We start from the raw sequence: 17694 nt of genomic DNA, 5'->3' as shown, positions 1-17694 counted from the left end.
ATCGCTATACCTCCAGATTCACACTTCCTGCTTAGAATTGCTTTTGCTATTCTGGGTCTTTTGTTTTTCCATATGAATTTCATGATTGCTTTATCTATTTCTTCAAGAAATGCTATTGGGATTTTGATTGGCATCGCATTACACCTGTACAGAACTTTTGGTAATATCGCCATTTTGATGATGTTAGTTCTGCCTATCCATGAACAGGGTACATTTTTCCATCTTCTGAGATCTTCTTCTATCTCTCTCTTTAGGGTTCTGTAGTTTTCATTGTATAAATCTTTCACCTCTTTTGTTAGGTTGATTCCTAAGTATCTTATTTTCTTTGGGGATATTGTGAATGGAGTGGTTTTCCTTATTTCCATTTCAGAGGTTTTGTTGCTGATATACAGGAATGCCTTTGATTTATGCATGTTGATTTTATATCCTGCCACTTTGCTGAATTCATTTATTAACTCTAGCAGCTTCTTTGTAGACCCTTTTGGGTCTGTTAAGTATATTATCATGTCATCCGCAAATAGTGATAATTTAACTTCTTCTTTTCTTATTTTTATGCCTTTAATTTCTTTTGTCTGTCTAATTGCTCTGGCTAGTACTTCGAGAACTAAATTGAATAGAAGTGGTGATAGAGGGCACCCCTGTCTTGTTCCAGATTTTAGAGGGAATGCCTTCAGTTTTTCTCCATTTAGGATGATGCTAGCCTGAGGTTTAGCATATATAGCTTTTACAATGTTGAGGTAAGTTCCTGTTATCCCTAGTTTTTCTAGTGTTTTGAACATAAAGGGATGCTGTACTTTGTCAAATGCTTTTTCTGCATCTATCGAGATGATCATATGGTTCTTGTCTTTAAGTCTATTGATGTGGTGAATAGCATTTATTGATTTCCGTATATTGAACCATCCTTGCATCCCAGGGGTGAATCCTACTTGGACATGGTGCACAAGTTTTCTGATGTTTTTGTATTCGATTCGCCAGAATTTTATTGAGAATTTTTGCATCCAAGTTCATTAGAGATATTGGTCTGTAGTTTTCTTTCCTTGAAGTATCTTTGTCTGGTTTTGGGATCAGAGTGATGTTGGCCTCATAGAATGAATTTGGAAGAGCTCCTTCTTTTTCTATTTCTTGAAATAGCTTGAAAAGAATTGGTATTAATTTTTCTTTGAAGGTTTTGTAGAACTCCGCTGTATACCCATCCGGTCCAGGGCTTTTCTTGGTTGGTAGTCTTTTGATGGCTTCTTCAATTTCTTCCTTTGTTATTGGTCTGTTTAAATTTTGTGTGTCTTCCTGTCTCAATCTGGGCAAATCATATGCCTTAAGAAATTTATCAATATCTTCACTATCTTCTATTTTATTGGAATATAGGGTTTCAAAATACTTTCTAATTATCTTCTGTATTTCTGTAGTGTCTGTTGTGATATTGCCTTTTTCATCCCGTATGTTAGTAATTTGAGTTCTCTCTCTCCTTCTTTTCGTTAGTATGGCTAAGGGCTTGCCTATCTTATTTATTTTTTCAAAGAACCAACTTTTAGTTTTATCTATTTTTTCAATGGTTGTTTTTGTTTCAATTTCGTTGATTTCTGCTCTAATTTTAATTATTTCTTGTCTTCTACTACATTTGCTGTTGTTTTGCTCTTCCTTTTCTAGATTTTTGAGGCGTAGTGTGAGTTCATTTATTTGTTGGTTTTTTTCTTTTTTTGAGAAAAGAACTCCAAGAAATGAATTTCCCTCTTAAAACTGCTTTCATTGTGTCCCATAGATTCCGGTATGTTGTGTCTGTATTATCATTTGACTCTAAGAATTTTTTCATCTCCTCCTTTATGTCTTCTGTAACCCATTGATCATTCAATAATATATTGTTCATTTTCCATGTGGTGTAGGGTTTTTCCTTCCTTCTTTTATCATTGATTTCCAATTTCATTCCATTATGGTCAGATATGGTGCATGGTATAATCTCCACACCTTTATATTTACTAAGAGTTGCCTTATGGCATAATATATGGTCTATCTTTGAGTAGGATCCATGTGCTGCTGAGAAGAACGTGTATCCACTTGATGATGGTTGATATATTCTATATATGTCGGTTAAGTCTAGGTTGTTGATTGTGCTGTTGAGGTCTATAGTTTCTATTTTTTATTTTATTTATTTATTTGTTTATTTTAGTTTTCGGCGGACACAACATCTTTATTTGTATGTGGTGCTGAGGATCGAACCCGGGTTGCACGCGTGGCAGGCGAGCGCGCTACCGCTTGAGCCACATCCCCAGCCCGGTCTATAGTTTCTTTATTCAGTTTTTGTCTAAAGGATCTGTCTAATGGCGAGAGCGGTGTGTTGAAGTCACCCATAATTATTGTGTTGTGGTCTATTTGACTCTTGAACTTGAGGAGGGTTTGTTTTATGAACGTTGCAGCTCCATTATTTGGTGCATACACATTGATAATTGTTATGTCTTGTTGGTGGATGGTTCCTTTTAATAGTATATAGTGCCCTTCTTTATCCTTCTTGATTAACTTAGGTTTGAAGTTGATTTTATTCGATATGAGTATGGCCACTCCTGCTTGCTTCCGAGGGCCATGTGAGTGGTATGATTTTTCCCAACCTTTTACCTTCAGCCTGTGTATGTCTTTTCCTATCATATGAGTCTCCTGAAGGCAGCATATTGTTGGATTTATTTTTTTGATCCAGGTTACTAGCCTATGTCTCTTGATTGGTGAGTTTAGGCCATTAACATTTAAGGTTACAATTGAGATATGATTTGTACTTCCAGTCATGCTTCTTTATTTATTTATTTTAGTTTGGCTAATTTTACTTTTTGGATATTTTCCTCCCCCTTTACTGAGCTACTTCCTGCTATTGGTTTTGTGCACTATTTTTCAATTCCTATTCTTGTAGCATTTTGCTGAAAATTCTTTGCAGTGCTGGTTTTCTTGCTGCGAATTCTTTTAGCTTTTGTTTATCATGAAAGATTTTAATTTCGTTGTCAAATCTGAAGCTCAATTTTGCTGGATACAGTATTCTTGGTTGGAATCCATTATTTTTCAGTGTTTGAAATACATTTTTCCAGGATCTTCTCGCTTTCAAAGTCTGTGATGAGAAATCAGTCATTAACCTAATTGGTTTACCCCTGAATGTAATCTGCCTCTTTTCTCTCGTAGCTTTTAATGTTCTCTCCTTGTTCTGTATGTTGGCTATCTTCAATGTGTCTTGGAGTTGGTCTATTATGGTTTTGAATGTTTGGGGTCCTGTGGGCTTCCAGGATTTGGCAATCCATTCTATCTTTCATCTCTGGGAAGTTTTCTACAATTATTTCATTTAATATGTTGTCCATTCCTTTGGTTTGAATCTCTGTGCCTTCTTCTATCCCGATGACTCTCAAATTTGGTTTTTTTATGACATCCCATATCTCTTGAATAGATTGCTCGTGGGTTTTAAGCATCTTTTCTGTGTTGACTATACTCTTTTCAAGTTGATAAACCTTGTTTTCATTATCTGAGGTTCTGACTTCTACTTGATCAAGTCTATTTGTAATATTCTCGTTTGAATTTTTAATTTGGTTTATAGTTTCCTGCAATTCTAGGATTATTGTTTGATTTTTTTTTAAGATCTCTATCTCCTGGTAGAGCTCGTTCTTTGCCATTTGAATTTGTTTGTTTAATTAAAATGAAAACTAAACTGGTCACTTCATAGTGAATGCACAGCCCCCCCGCCCAAACACACACACACACACACACACACACACAAACACAGTAATGGAATGAAATTTTAAGAAAAAAATAAGATTGAAGGTGAAAAACGAAATAATGTGAAAACTCTATACCAATAGCAGACAAAAACACATCAAGAACAACAACAGGGCTGGGGATGTGGCTCAAGCGGTAGTGCGCTTGCCTGGCATGCGTGCGGCCCGGGTTCGATCCTCAGCACCACATACAAACAAAGATGTTGTGTCCGCTGAAAACTAAAAAAGTAAAATAAAATATATATATATATATATATATATATATATATATATATATATATATATATATATATATAAAGAACAACAACAGCAAAAGCTTCAGATTTCTCTTATACTAACATTATAGAAGATAATTGGTCCAGGATTTCTAATTTTAGAAACCTACTTTGGCAGGTTTCTGGGAAACAAAAATAATCCAGCTCTTTCATTATTTGCTCTAGCCCCAAGAGGCCTAACCTGTTATTGGCATGAATAAGCTGAGCTCATAGGCTTGTTGGTCCCCCACCTCACCCAGAGAAATGAGGGAACTCTACATTTTGAAGAAAATCCTCACCCTTAGTACTTGTTCATATACACAGGGCTGTGGACCCATCTAACATGGAAACTGACAAACACTCTGGTCCTTGAACCTTGGGAACTACTCAGTAATGCAGACTCCAAGGATGGACTCCTATAGTCAGTGATGTAGAGGTGGGCAAGAGTCCATATCTCTGAGGGGTTTTCTTACAACCTATTGCAGCACAGCAATCATAACCTGCTGGCAGAATCTGTGATTTCTTTGGGGAACTGAAGGCAAACACCATTACACTTTATAATGCCCCAGCACTGTTGCATTCTTCTGTCACTTGAATTTTCAAAAATCACTTCTCCTTCACTGTCATTATTCTAAACAACCATTTCAAAAGATAGTGTTCTGTGGACCTCTACTCAAAATAACTATCCAACAGGCACAACACATGTATTCCTGGTGAGAGATTCCATCCCACTCTAATTATCACTATCCTGACACCATTTGATCAGGGTAAATTTCTACCATTCTGTAAGGAGACTAGATTCTGTGTTTTGAAGTTGCACGATCTACAGTGGTTTCTCATCCAGCACACAGGGTCACTACAATGGGACTCTTCTCCAAGGTGTGTGCCCTGAGGATTTTATTGTAATCCCCAGGAGACTTTCTAGAAGCACCAGTATGTTGGAAATATGAACAAATCTCCAAATGCCTCTCAGCTGAGATTGTTTACCATCCCTTGTGTGGCTGTTGATTTGTGCTTTTAGAATGCAGCATTCTTAGAGCTTCAAACAACACATTTCAATGAAAGTACCATGACTTTTTAATCTTTGTCAGACCACAGGTCCAAGCTGCAGCTATGCAGAGCTCTCGGCAGATCTGGTCTCAGATTCTTTTTAAAACCAATTTTAAGTCTTCTTTTGGATGCCTCCTAACCATTGTTTTGTGCCATGGTTTCATCTGATAGAAGTTGAAATAGGAATGTATGTTTTTTCAGTTATCCCAGGAAAAAAACCTCTGTGAGGCAACCAGAGTGAAAAAGATCCTGCACTCACCATCTAATTCTGCCTAGGATTTTGGGCAGTATTTTTAACTTTGTTTGAAAACCATGCAAAAATCCAAGTCTCTCCTTTGCTGAAAATGTTGTATTTGAGTTGAAAGGAATCTAGATTAGCTTCTTATTTTCTCTCTAAAATAATTTTTATACATTTAAGAAGATCTTGCTGCTATAACTTTTATATGATTGAAAGATTTAAGGTAGTATTTTAATACACTATATGAGGAATCATTTTGCCATAATGATTTATCAAGAATAACTAAATTGCTAAAAATCAGTGCTGAAGAGGCTGGGGTTATGGCTCAGTGGTAGAGCACTCACCTAGCAAGTGTAAGGCCCTGGGTTCAATCCTCAACACCAGATAAAAATAAATAAATAAATAAATAAATAAATAAATGTTATTGTGTACAACTACCAAAAACAAATATTAAAAAAATCAGTGCTGAATATTCTATGTGTTTTCTTTAATCCATTCTTTGTTGGTGGGTATCAATTAGTTCTATAACTCTATAGATGTGACTTGCAGTGCTAAAATTGAAGTTCATATATCACGTGTGCATTCTGATTGATACATTGGGATTAATTGGAAGGAGTGGGAAAGCTGGATTGTATTCCTAGAATCTAAAGGAATCTTCATAATGCTTTCCAATGTGGAGGTCTTAATTTTCAGTCTGGCAGTCTAGGATTGGACTTTCCTGCCACATCCTGAACTGCACTTATTATTTGAATACTTGAAAAATGTCATTCTGAATGGGGGCATCTGAAATGCCAATGAAGTTTGGAATGGAATTTCCTTGAATTCTAGTGGGCATTTTGTAATTCCCGATTTAAGAACTGTGTATCTCTTGCTTTTCCCATTTTTTAATTGGGTTAGTGAGATTCTCCTCAGCCTTCAAAAGGAGAGAATCACTACTTGTGCTCTGCTACTTTTTCCTGGCAATTCTGCAGTGTATTTCTTTAATTAATGCATTTTTAAAAAAAAAAAAAATCCATGGATTCTGTATTTCATCTCATCACTGGTTCTCTGTTTGTGGCTTTCCAGCATTTCCACACAGCCTGACTTATTCATTATGCAGCCATACACCAGTTTTTCTGGCTCCAATCTCTGAAAATACTCAGTCATTAAATATTGCATTCCTTCCAAGGAATTCCAAGACTTTCTTCAATGAAGATGTTTGCATACTCTACCCAAATGCAGTGTTTTCTTTTGTCCACATTTATTGTAAACATATTTTCATCCCAAATTTCTCTTCCTTGAAAATGAAATTTTCATGAAGTAAATACTTTGCTGAAAAATATTAATTTTTGGAAGATTCTATGACTCAAACAATTCCAAGCATATTTTCTTCCTACTTGAGGTGACACATTTGAAAGTCTCTATCACATGAAATATCACATTTTGACATTAAGTATTTAACCCTCTCAGGCTGCAGTTGTGGCTTAGTGATAAGACTGTTTGCCTTGCATGTGTGAAACCCAGGACTTGATTCAGCATCACATAAAAATAAATAAATCAAATAAATGAATCATGCCCAACCACAAGCAAAATTAAAAAAAATAAATTTAACCCTCCTATGCCTAAAATTTCAAATCTATATAACATCCAGTTCCAGTATCAAAAGAGTTTTGATTGTTTTCTACTGTGTTCTTAGTTTTGTTGGGAGAATGCACACATTGCTAGTTAAGCACTGATGTGAGATGTTTTGAATATATGCCTATCAGTGATTGTTGTAAGAGAACACATTTCCTCTTTCATTTTTCCTAGTTTTATCCTATGGGTAATTACATGAAGACAAGAGTTCAGCTTCATTGGGGCTGCATAAGATCATGCCTCATAAGAAAATATTGTTTCACTAAGTGTCATGGTCTAATCTCCAATTCAAAGACTGCAGAAATGTAAATATGGGGATGTGCAAAGAGTGATGATATTATCTATATGTAACTCATTTTTGTCATTATTATTACCAGAGTGATTCTGAGCAACATCAGGAGATGTGTGCTGCTTCTGAATCTGTTGAGATCAATGCAAGCACAAAAAAGGGAATAAGTGAACTTGGAAAAGGTAAGAACCACATAGAAGACTGAATACATTGGAAAGAATATGGCCAAGAAATATGAGCACTGGTAAATACTAATTGTGCAAGACATGTGCATATTAAATAAGTAGTAAAGTTTAAGAAAGAAGTGTAAGAAGTGGAGTATCTCATTAGGTTTCAGCCACAGGTTAAATTGGATGTATAGATAAAGGTACTGAACTGTGAGTTGCATTGAGACACGCTTTTATCACAGGGAAATTTAAATAAGGAAAAGGACATAAAAAGAGGGAATTAAGACTGATAAATGTAATGAGTACACATAGTCAAAAAAAATTAAAATAAAAAAGAACCGGTGGTACTCAGGAAAGCGTAGGAAATTCCAACCACATGTGAGAAGGGAAAAGATCACGGTTTTCAAAGTGTGAGAATTTGTGTGTTTCCAGTTCCAAAGTTGAATGATGGAGAGGGTACAATTTTTCCACCCTTCCTGACTTACTCACAGTTGGGAATGAATTGAGCAGTGAAGACCTATTCCCACAGAGATAAGTTCACTTACCCCAAATGATTAGGCAGGTGTACAAGTTAATGACATGCAACATGTTGCTACTCACTAGGGCAAAATTTTAGGGCAGAAACAGCAAATGGATTAGTTAAAAGAACCAGGAATTGTTATTGAGCACTTTCCAAATCTACAGGTATCTAAAATTAACTTTGGAAAGCTTACAGATTCTTCTAAACTTTATTTTGAGGGAGGAATCCAGAGCTACATTCAAATTAACCTAGAGGAATTAGAAGAGGACAAATTTCACACTGACACTCTGCAACTGTTAGGAGTCATCTCTTGGCAACCATGTTCAAAATCTTGTTCTGACTCAGCAGGTCGTAGCTTCTATATGTTCATTATATTCTATGGTGATTCAAATGATCCTGGTCTGTAGAAAAAAATGATTTGGAGCTGTGCATTGGATATCTTTTTGGGAACTATGCAAGAAACACTATCAGTTTCTACATTTCAGGACACAACCAGGTCAAGTGTAAGCACAAATCTTGCTTTTAATTCTGAGCATGTCTCTTGAGATGTGGGAGGGACCCAAAAACTAAGGTGAAGAGAAGATATTTCTAACATAAATCTGTTACATTGACAGGCATCCAGGAGTGACAAAGAGACACACATAAAATGGAAAATGTAAAGGGACAAGCTCCCACTTCTATGGGTTCCTTAGGAAAAGATAAAGAGATGGTAAAATGAGGGTGGTAACATAGAATTTAACTAGGAAATATGAGGAACAGGAGAGAATTCTACTCAGTTCTTTTCAGTTTGTCTGTTTCAACTCAAAATCCCAAGCAGTGATGATAGGAATCAGTTACAACTGGAAGAATCTGAGTAACCTGCAGCTACCCATTTCTCCCATCTGTATCCAGTGGCATCACTGTGTGTAAAGAATCCATATGTGTCATTCAGATGAGCAGTGTTGCATTTTTGAAGCATTCATTGCTTTAAAGGACACTAATATTTCCATACTTGTTATTCTTATTATCATTCTTAATATTCTTGATTTCATAATTTTATTGGTGATTTATGAGAAACCATGTCCCTGGACATGCCAGGAATGCACCATATTGCTGAGATATATTCTGAACTCTAAAAAGCAAATGTTGTGCTCATCTGGGACTTTCGTGCAATTACTTGAAAAGCTGTCAAGCCACATCAGACTCATTTTTTAATCAGAAATCTTTTATGAAGTTTGCTCCTCACACACCAATATAGTACTCTTTGTGTATCAACCAATTTCTTTTTTTTTTTTGAGAGAGAGAGAGAGAGAGAGAGAATCTTTTTTTTTTTTACTAGATGGACACAACAAATGCCTTAATTTTTTATGTGGTGCTGAGGATCGAACCTGGGTCCCGCCCATGATAGGCGAGTGCTCTACCACTGAGCCACAATCCCAGCCCTCACCCAATTTCTTTGAAACACACTAGTCTATTGATATCTGATAATTCTACAAACTTTCAGAACACTTTTCTTTTTGGAAAAGTGCCTCATATTGTCTAGTCTGAACACTGTAGCTTTACTGTATATTTTTTTTTCATGAATGAGGAACCACTGTCTTCCCAGGAGAGGACAAAAAAAGAAAGTAATTATTGATTAAACAAGGGATTCTGGGAAAAGAAGGTACACCAGTTTTCACATGAATATGTGCAATATGTGTATTACCTTTTATTCTAAACACACATATCTGGGCTAATTGGTTCAGAAAACTCTCTCTGATGTGCACACAATTATACCTTCCCCCAAAAAACTCAAAACAACATTGGATTTGATAATTATGAGGCAATTGAGGGAACAGGAAGCATACTTATACTAAAATGTATTACATGATTCTGATAGGATTCACTGGATATATGTCCTGTCACATTTTAAACTCAGTTTCCTCAGTTTCCTTTTCCTCAGTTTCTCAGAATCTTCTTTTCCTCTTTTGAAAACAAATCACTATGCTCTCCAGCATACTGCATCTCCAGCATTCTATTAAGGGCCGTTGCAAAAGTGATTTTACCCCTGGAAACTTAACTGCAAATTTTCTGAAACTTATATTCCTGATTCTGATTTAGTACATTTGAGTCTTCTGTCATTGCTCAACATAACGCCCCCAAATGAAAGAGGATTCCTAAAGCTAAAGTAGTATTCACCAATGCTAACTACCAGGACTAGGGTCCATATTCATTTAGTGTGAAACAAGAATAGTTTTGTTATATTCAGATTTTTTGAAAGTAATTAATTTTAATTAGGTATATACATGATAGCAGAATACATTTTGATGCATTCTATGCAATTGCAGCACAACTTCACATTTCTATGGTTATACACAGTGTAGTGTCACACCATATATACAGTACCTAGGGTAATGATGTCCATCTATTCCACCATCTTTCCTGCCTCCACATATCCTCCCTTCCTTCCCCTTTGCATATTCAGACTTATTTGAGCATATATCTCAATCTCTTTTCAGTTCATCGGGGTTTATGTGAACACTTCAAGGTAAAATTCATCTTCTATATTTATGTTACATTATTAAATGCATGCTGGATGGGATCAAATCTAAAATATATATATATCATATCTTTTCTCCATGCACATCAAGCATATGAACAAAATAGAAGATTCTCTTCCAATAAGAGCAAAATTGACAATGGAAACATGGAACTTCAAATTAGGTAACTTTTGTGGTACAACTTCTCTAGAAAACATATATTGAAACTTTTGAAAGGATAACAAACAAATCACACATGATATATATAGATATTCCACAATGTGTCGGGAGGATTGCCACAACATGTGGATGTTGATGCTTGCATCCATTTTTCAAAATACTTTTGTAAATTCATGAGGAAAATATATTTAAAAGTGCTAAAATTATGTGTCCCAGATTGGAGTCATTACAGTGGTTAGTTGGAATGTGAGGCTGATTTTCTTCCCTCTCTAAATTTAAAAAGAGCTTAAAGGGGCAGAGGGAGAACTGAGATGCCTGAGAGAATGAAGATATGGTCTTTGTTTTAGATAGTATGGTCATTTTGATAATATTAATTCTGCCTATCCAAGCCAAGGTAGATCTTTCCATCTTCTAAGGTCTTCTTTGATCTCTTTCTTTAGGGTTCTGTAGTTTTCATTGTATAGATCTTTCACCTCTTTTGTTAAATTGATTCCCAAGTATCTTTTTTTTTTTTTTGAGGTTATTGTAAATGGAGTCATTTTCCTCATTTCCTTCTCAGAGGATTTCTCAGTGATACACAGAAATGCCTTTGATTTTTGGGTGTTGAGTTTATATCCTGCTACTTTGCTGAATTCATTTACTAGTTCTAGAAGTTTTCTGTGGAGTTTTTTGGGTCATCTAAGTACACATATCCCTTTAATTTCTTTCATCTGTCTGATTGCTCTGGCCAGTGTTTCAAGAACTATTTAAATAGAAGTGGTGAAAGAGGGCATACCTGTCTTATTCTAGTTTTCAGAGGGAATGCATTTAATTTTTCTACATTTAGAATGATGCTGGCCTGAGACTTAGAATAAATAGCCTTTATGATGTTGAGATAGGTTTCCATTATACCCAGAGTTTTCTAGTGTTTTGAACATGAAGAGGTCCTGTATTTTGTCAAATGTTTTTTTCTGCATCTATTGAGATGATCATATGCTTCTTATCTTTGAGTCTATTGATTTATTTATTATTTATTGATTTCTATATGTTGAACCAACCTTGCATACCTGGGATGAATCCCTCTTGATCATGGTGCAGGATTTTTTTGATATATTTTTGTATTCAATTTGCCAGGATTTTATTGAGAATTTTTGCATCTATATTTATTAGGGATATTGGTCTAAAGTTTTCTTTCTTTGATGTATCTTTGACTGGTTTTAGAATCAGGGTGATATTGGCCTCATAGAATGAGTTTGGAAGTGCTGCCTCTTTTTCTATTTCCTGAAATAAATTTAAGAGTATTGGTATTCATTCTTCTTCAAGGATCTTGTAGAACTTCGCTGTGTATCCATGTGGTCCTGGGCTTTTCTTGCTTGGTAAGCTTCTGATGGCATCTTCTATTTTCTCACTTGATATTGTTCTGTTTAACTTGTCTTTATCTTCCTGAGTCAATCTGGACAAATCATATAACTTAAGAAATTGGACAATGCATTCAATGTCTTCTATTTTATTGGAGTATACATTTACAAAATAATTTCTAATTATCTTTGTATTTCTGTAGTGTCTGTTGTGATATTACCCTTTTCATCACATGTGCTGAAAATTTGAGTTTTCTCTCTCCTTCTCTTCATTAGCATAGCTAAGGAACTGTCAATTTTATTTATGTTTTCAAACAACCGACTTTTTGTTTTCTCAATTTTTTCCAATTGTTTCTTATGAATCCAGGAGGTCAGTATCAGTCTGTGACACAGAACAAATCCATGGAAAAGAGAATGTCAGCTCTACTATGACAACTCATATTTGGACTAATTACAACACTTTGTGTTTTGTTTCTTGCTTTACTTTTGTTCATGCCCTTCACCACTGATGTGATCAGACTATAGCAAGAAAGGATGCAATGTATGATCATATGTAATTTATTTTACTCCTTTCCTATAAAATGAATCCATTATTGCTGGAGAAACTTCTTTCTAGGAATTTGGACTAAATGATCTAAATCAAAAAGAAACTTGCACATAGCAGCAAGAGATTGCTCATATTCCTATGATATGGTTTGTTATATTCTTCTCAATGCTTGGCACTGAACTGGATTCTTCTCCATGCTGGGCAATGGATCTCTCACTGAACCTCTCCCACAGACATTTCTAATGGTCATGTGGGTTTGTAAATCCGATTTCAGAAATTTTTACACCAAGCTCCTAAATGAGTTCTCTCAACACAGGAAGACATTGCTACAGGAGAAACTACATGCTAAATGGAAGCAACATTCACAGTTCCTGCACTGTATTATGCATCTCATTTGTAAACATGAGTAACAGAATCTCTTCTTTCTTTGTTCATTTAATTAAAATTGATTCTATACATCTCACTGAAATTTTTCTACTTTCTATATTTTGAGAAAAATGCCATCCAGTCAGGCCTGCATCAATTTCCTAGTAAACTTCTGCCTTCTCATTATTCATTTCCATTCACTCACATGCCATTATTCATCTCCATTCACTCATCTGCATGTTGCATTGAGGTTGGTTCTGCTATTTATGCATATACTGCATATATGACCATCAGCCCTCTTTAAAACATGGATGTCCAAGCATCTTAACTTTCCCAGGAATCTTTCATAATACAAATTTTTCCTCACTGTGTATTTGATCCCTGTCTCTGCCTGCAATATCCTCTGACCATTCTCCTTGCCAATCCCTATATAGTCAGACAAGCATTTTCCACTTAAACCCTGTGTCTATGTACAGCCTTAAATTCTCTCAGCTTTTCCTCCCTCTGGCAGATAACCTCACTTTTGAAGTCTCCATTCATCTCTATCTCTAGAAGTCTTTTATCCCTTGCCCCTGTTTTCTCCTCTAGCTCTTACCATAAATTCAATTACAGGTGGAAATAAATAAAACTGTTGAGAGTAACATGATGTAAAAGCAGTCCCCTCATGTCCAATAACTGATGAACTGGCTAGGAAAATGAATACTTTACAGCTCACCTGTTTATTATCCCGTACAAAAACTGAAATATGTCCTAGGTAGTCCCAAGGAAAAGCAAAACCAGTTTATGTTGGGAATAACAGGTACAATCTATAATCATGGATGTTTTGCAAGACAGACACAATTTTAAGAGAAAAAATATGAAAAGAAAGGGAAATTAAAACAGAACAATAATATGGAATTCATTTTATTAAGGTATAAATGTGATCATTTATTTGGGACACAATGAAGTACAATAGAGTTTTGAAATTTAATAATTGAGCAAAGATAAAACAGTGTGATGACTTTTGTTTACATGGAAATTTAATTTTTTTCCTGTAAAATTTTATTCAAGTTGAATGGATCAAGTTGTGAGTTATTATAGGTATTATACATGGTGAATACCTATTGTCTCCCTAAGTGGTTTTCTGAGGTATTGGACCAGTAAAGAATAAATGTATTCTTCAATGAACATCAGTATGCATGGGGTTCAGAGGCATACATTCATAATTGCAGGTACTTGACAGGCTGAGGCAAACCCCTGCAGGGTTTCCAGCAAACCATGGATTTTACAGACACCCTGTCTCCTAATATAAAGACTTGGGATCTGAAGTAAGCATTATAGTATTTGCCAAGGATACATAATTTTCTAGGTAAAATACACAGGCCCACACACAAACAGCAATAAAAGTTTCACACATGACATACATTCTCCTAAAGTAAAACTTCAATAAAAATATAACTGGGCAAATAAAATTATATGATTATTAGTACTCTTCCTTTTTATTTAGATAATTTGTCTTTCACATAAGTTTTTTAAGTACTTTATCTGTGCATTTGTCAGCAGAGTCACATGTGGGCAGATCATCCAACGTAGAACATAAGAGTCTTCATGATATGGATGAAACTGCATATAACCAGCAAAAGGTAGGCACATATGTCAATTTAACTTCCTGATCATTTCTTTTTCTTGCTTCCAGACATTAAACTAGGTCAATTGAAGTGACTTGCTACAATACTCTTTGGGAATCCAAACATAGTAATTGAATATTTAAGTACAGAGAAGTTAACTGGTCATCAATATCAAAATAGCTTTAGCAATCAAGGTGGATGCCAGATAAACTTTATGCAAGCAATTGCATTAATATTTTCCAATAACATTTGCATTTTCATCTATGTGACATCCTTAACTGGTGATTAATAAATTGGAGAATTTTGAATAATCAGTTGAATCTAGAAACATGCATAAATGAAATGACCACTGAAACCATTCATGTAAAAACAGCTTCATTCCCATTTAATGTGAACACATTTAATTTCACATTACCTGTCATCCATGCCAAGGTTAGAGATGTCATTCTCCATGGATTCCAGTGTCTTTACTGAGACAGATACCAGACTCAAATGAGACACAAAACTACCTGTTAATGGAATCAGAATAATTCAGGATGGGAACTTTTCTGTTTATATAAACAATATCTATCTATTTCATGTCCTTATCCTTCAATAAATCAATGCAACTATTAATCATATTTACCTTATCTATCTAGTTGTTAGACCTAATTCATTGTATGCAATTTGGGGAAATCATGAAAGTTTGGAAGTAACTTTTTCCTCTAGTTTCCTGTTGTCTGTGTTAGTAGGTGGTTAATTCCCATGTGTTTGAATGGATTTCTATTCCACAGTCTCATGTGGGTACTTTTAGTGTGCAAGTTTCTCTTTGGGATGATTCCTGGGCCAGATTTATATCTAAGTATCACAGCTGGAAAATGAGCATATTTTACATGCTACTTACACTTACAAGTATCACTGTAAGGGGAGAGTATCACAGAGCCTCCATCTCACTGCCAGCATAGTTTTTGCTCAGAGGGTAAAAGCCATCTGAGAAAAAGAAGGTCTGAAATAAATAGTAAAGGAATAAGAGCTGGAGCCAGAAATTAAGTTTGAAAGGTGAAGCAGGCTCTTAAATGGATCCCCAATTTCAGTGGAGCTGCAGCTGAGCAACTAAAAAATGTCTCCAGTTCTTCATTTAAGGGAGAGAGAGAGAGAGAGAGAGAGATAGAGAGATAGAGAGAGAGAGAGAGAGAGAGAGAGAGAGAGAGAGAACACTAGGGATTGAACTCAGGGCCTCAAGACCACATCCCCCACCCTATTTTGTATTTGAGACAGGGTCTCACTGAGCTGCTTAGCACCTCACTCTTTGCTGAGACTGGCTTTGCATTCATGATCCCCCTGCTCAGCCTCCTGTGCCACTGGAATTACAGGCATGCACCACTGCACATGGAAACAGGAGGAATGTTCTTTTTGGTGTGGTAGGTGTCTTGCAGCAAAGAGGTTGATTAGCATAGTGGCCACACCCAACTCTGGCTATGTGGTTGTGTGGCTTCACCTTGTCAACCCAACTCCAGTGCAGTGCTGAACCTGATGGAGCTGTGTAAGAAGTCACACGTAGGGGGCAGTCTCAAACCAGCAAGATTGCTGATGGAAATTATCAGATACCAGATTTTTCTACCCAGTGGCTTCTATGTCTATTTGATTCTCGTAAAGTTTATGGTTTGTTCCTGTCAAGAGAGTAAATTCCAACAACCATTACAGCATAAAAAAAAAAAAAAACATGTATTAACTGTACATGAAATGTATGTTTTAAATTATCTCTAGAACAGAGCTAAATGAAGAGATGGAGTAGGAAATAACAAGGTTAACCACCCAAAAAAAAAAAAAAAAAAAAAAAAAAGATGCCTTGGTCATAATACAATTATTGGAATGTATTTTTAAAAGGAAGTTGAGTGAAAGTGGTGGGACTAAAGAGAGACAAAATAGGAGATGAGGAGCTTCTGCTTACACTCTGCTAGTTTCGCTGGCACAGCTGCAGTCTATTTCTTCTAGGAATGCATATTTTCTTTTAAAAGCCATGATTTCTATGTTTCAAGTAGTCACTGGTTCTCTTCGTGGCTTTCCAGTGTTTGCACATTGCCTGACTTATTCATTATGCAGCCATACACCTGTATCTCATACCTCTGGGTCCAAACTCTGAAAGTAGTTAGTCAAGAAACATAGCATGATGCTGTGCTACTGCCTTACTTCTTTGAAATTTCTTTTAGGTTTTTCTGCAATGAAATGTGTTCATTCTCTAAACAAATAGAGTGTGCTCATTGGTGTGCATAAAATACAAACACATCTTCGTACTGAATTGCTCTTCTTTTAAAATGAAATTTTGACTATGTGAATATTTTGCTCAATGAGATGCATATTTGGAAGGCTCTGGAGAATCAAATGAAACAAGTGCAAGAATATTTTCTTCCTATTCAAGATGACCCATTTGAAAGTCTCTTATCATGTCAAGTATCATATTTAAGCAAACAAATAATTGGCCTTTCATTGTTCAAAATGTTGTATGTCTATAACATCAAATCTAATTCAAGAAAACATTTTAAACAAATTTTATATTTATTTTGTGGGAGAATGCAGTGTTTACTAATTAAGCACTGGTGTTAGTTGTTTTGGATATATGCATATCAGTTAGTTTGTTGTAAGGGAACAAATTTCCTTTCTTCCTGATTTTCCCCATCAGTAGCCAGATAAAGAGCAGAATTTAGTTTCACCTGGACTGCATGTGAAATTGTGTCTCATGTGGAAATATCAATGCAGAAAATGTAATGGTCTAATCTGCAATTGCAGTGACTTCATTACTATAAATAGAATGATTTTCAAAGAGAGGAGCAGAAATCTATATAAAACTCATTATTGTCATTATTTTTACCAGAGTGATTCTGAGCAACTTCGAGAGGAGTGTGCTGCTGGCGTATCCAGTAAGTTCGATCCAAGCACAAAGACAATAAATGAACATAGAGAAGGTAAGAAACACTGCATACAAACTGTATTGGAAAGAGAATGGCCAAAAAATAGGAGCACTGGTATACAGTACTTCTTCAAGGAATGTGCCTATTAAATAACTAGTAGGGACAAACAAATGTAAGAACTGGTGTATCTCATTGGGTTTCATCCACAGGTTGAATTGAGTGTATTTGCTAAAGAAATTGTGTTGTTAGTTGCATTTGACACATGCTTCTCTCACAGGTAAATTTGAAATAAGGAAAAGGACAGAAGAAGAGGGAATGAAGACTGACAAAGGCAGTGAGTACACACATTCAAAAACAAATAGAAAAGAATCAGTGGTAGTCAGGAGAGGGTGGGAAATTCCA

General features: G+C 35.6%; 1 protein-coding gene across 16 annotated transcripts in view; it reads left to right on the top strand.

Moving 5' to 3' along the window:
* LOC144256697 (tyrosine-protein phosphatase non-receptor type 4-like) overlaps positions 1-17694 on the top strand; it is an 851727-nt gene that overhangs the window by 819695 nt on the left and 14338 nt on the right. For 8 of the 16 annotated variants that reach the window (XR_013344207.1, XM_077802113.1, XM_077802112.1 and 5 more), the window contains 6 exons: positions 7271-7364; positions 10347-10375; positions 10479-10551; positions 14337-14419; positions 17256-17346; positions 17570-17626. Coding sequence is in view for 15 of the 16 variants with exons in the window: in XM_077802113.1 (XP_077658239.1) it covers positions 7271-7364; positions 10347-10375; positions 10479-10551; positions 14337-14419; positions 17256-17346; positions 17570-17626 (427 nt within the window). In the remaining variant the exon portion in view is untranslated. Of the gene's footprint in view, positions 1-7270; positions 7365-8087; positions 8739-10346; positions 10376-10478; positions 10552-12251; positions 12286-14336; positions 14420-17255; positions 17347-17569; positions 17627-17694 lie in introns of those variants that run through there. The other 8 variants (XM_077802130.1, XM_077802145.1, XM_077802126.1 and 5 more) reach the window with 6 other exon arrangements.

Source organism: Urocitellus parryii, chromosome 1 (genome assembly GCF_045843805.1).
Source record: "Urocitellus parryii isolate mUroPar1 chromosome 1, mUroPar1.hap1, whole genome shotgun sequence".
Classification (NCBI taxonomy): Eukaryota; Metazoa; Chordata; class Mammalia; order Rodentia; family Sciuridae; genus Urocitellus; species Urocitellus parryii.
This window is presented reverse-complemented; position numbering and strand designations above follow the sequence as displayed.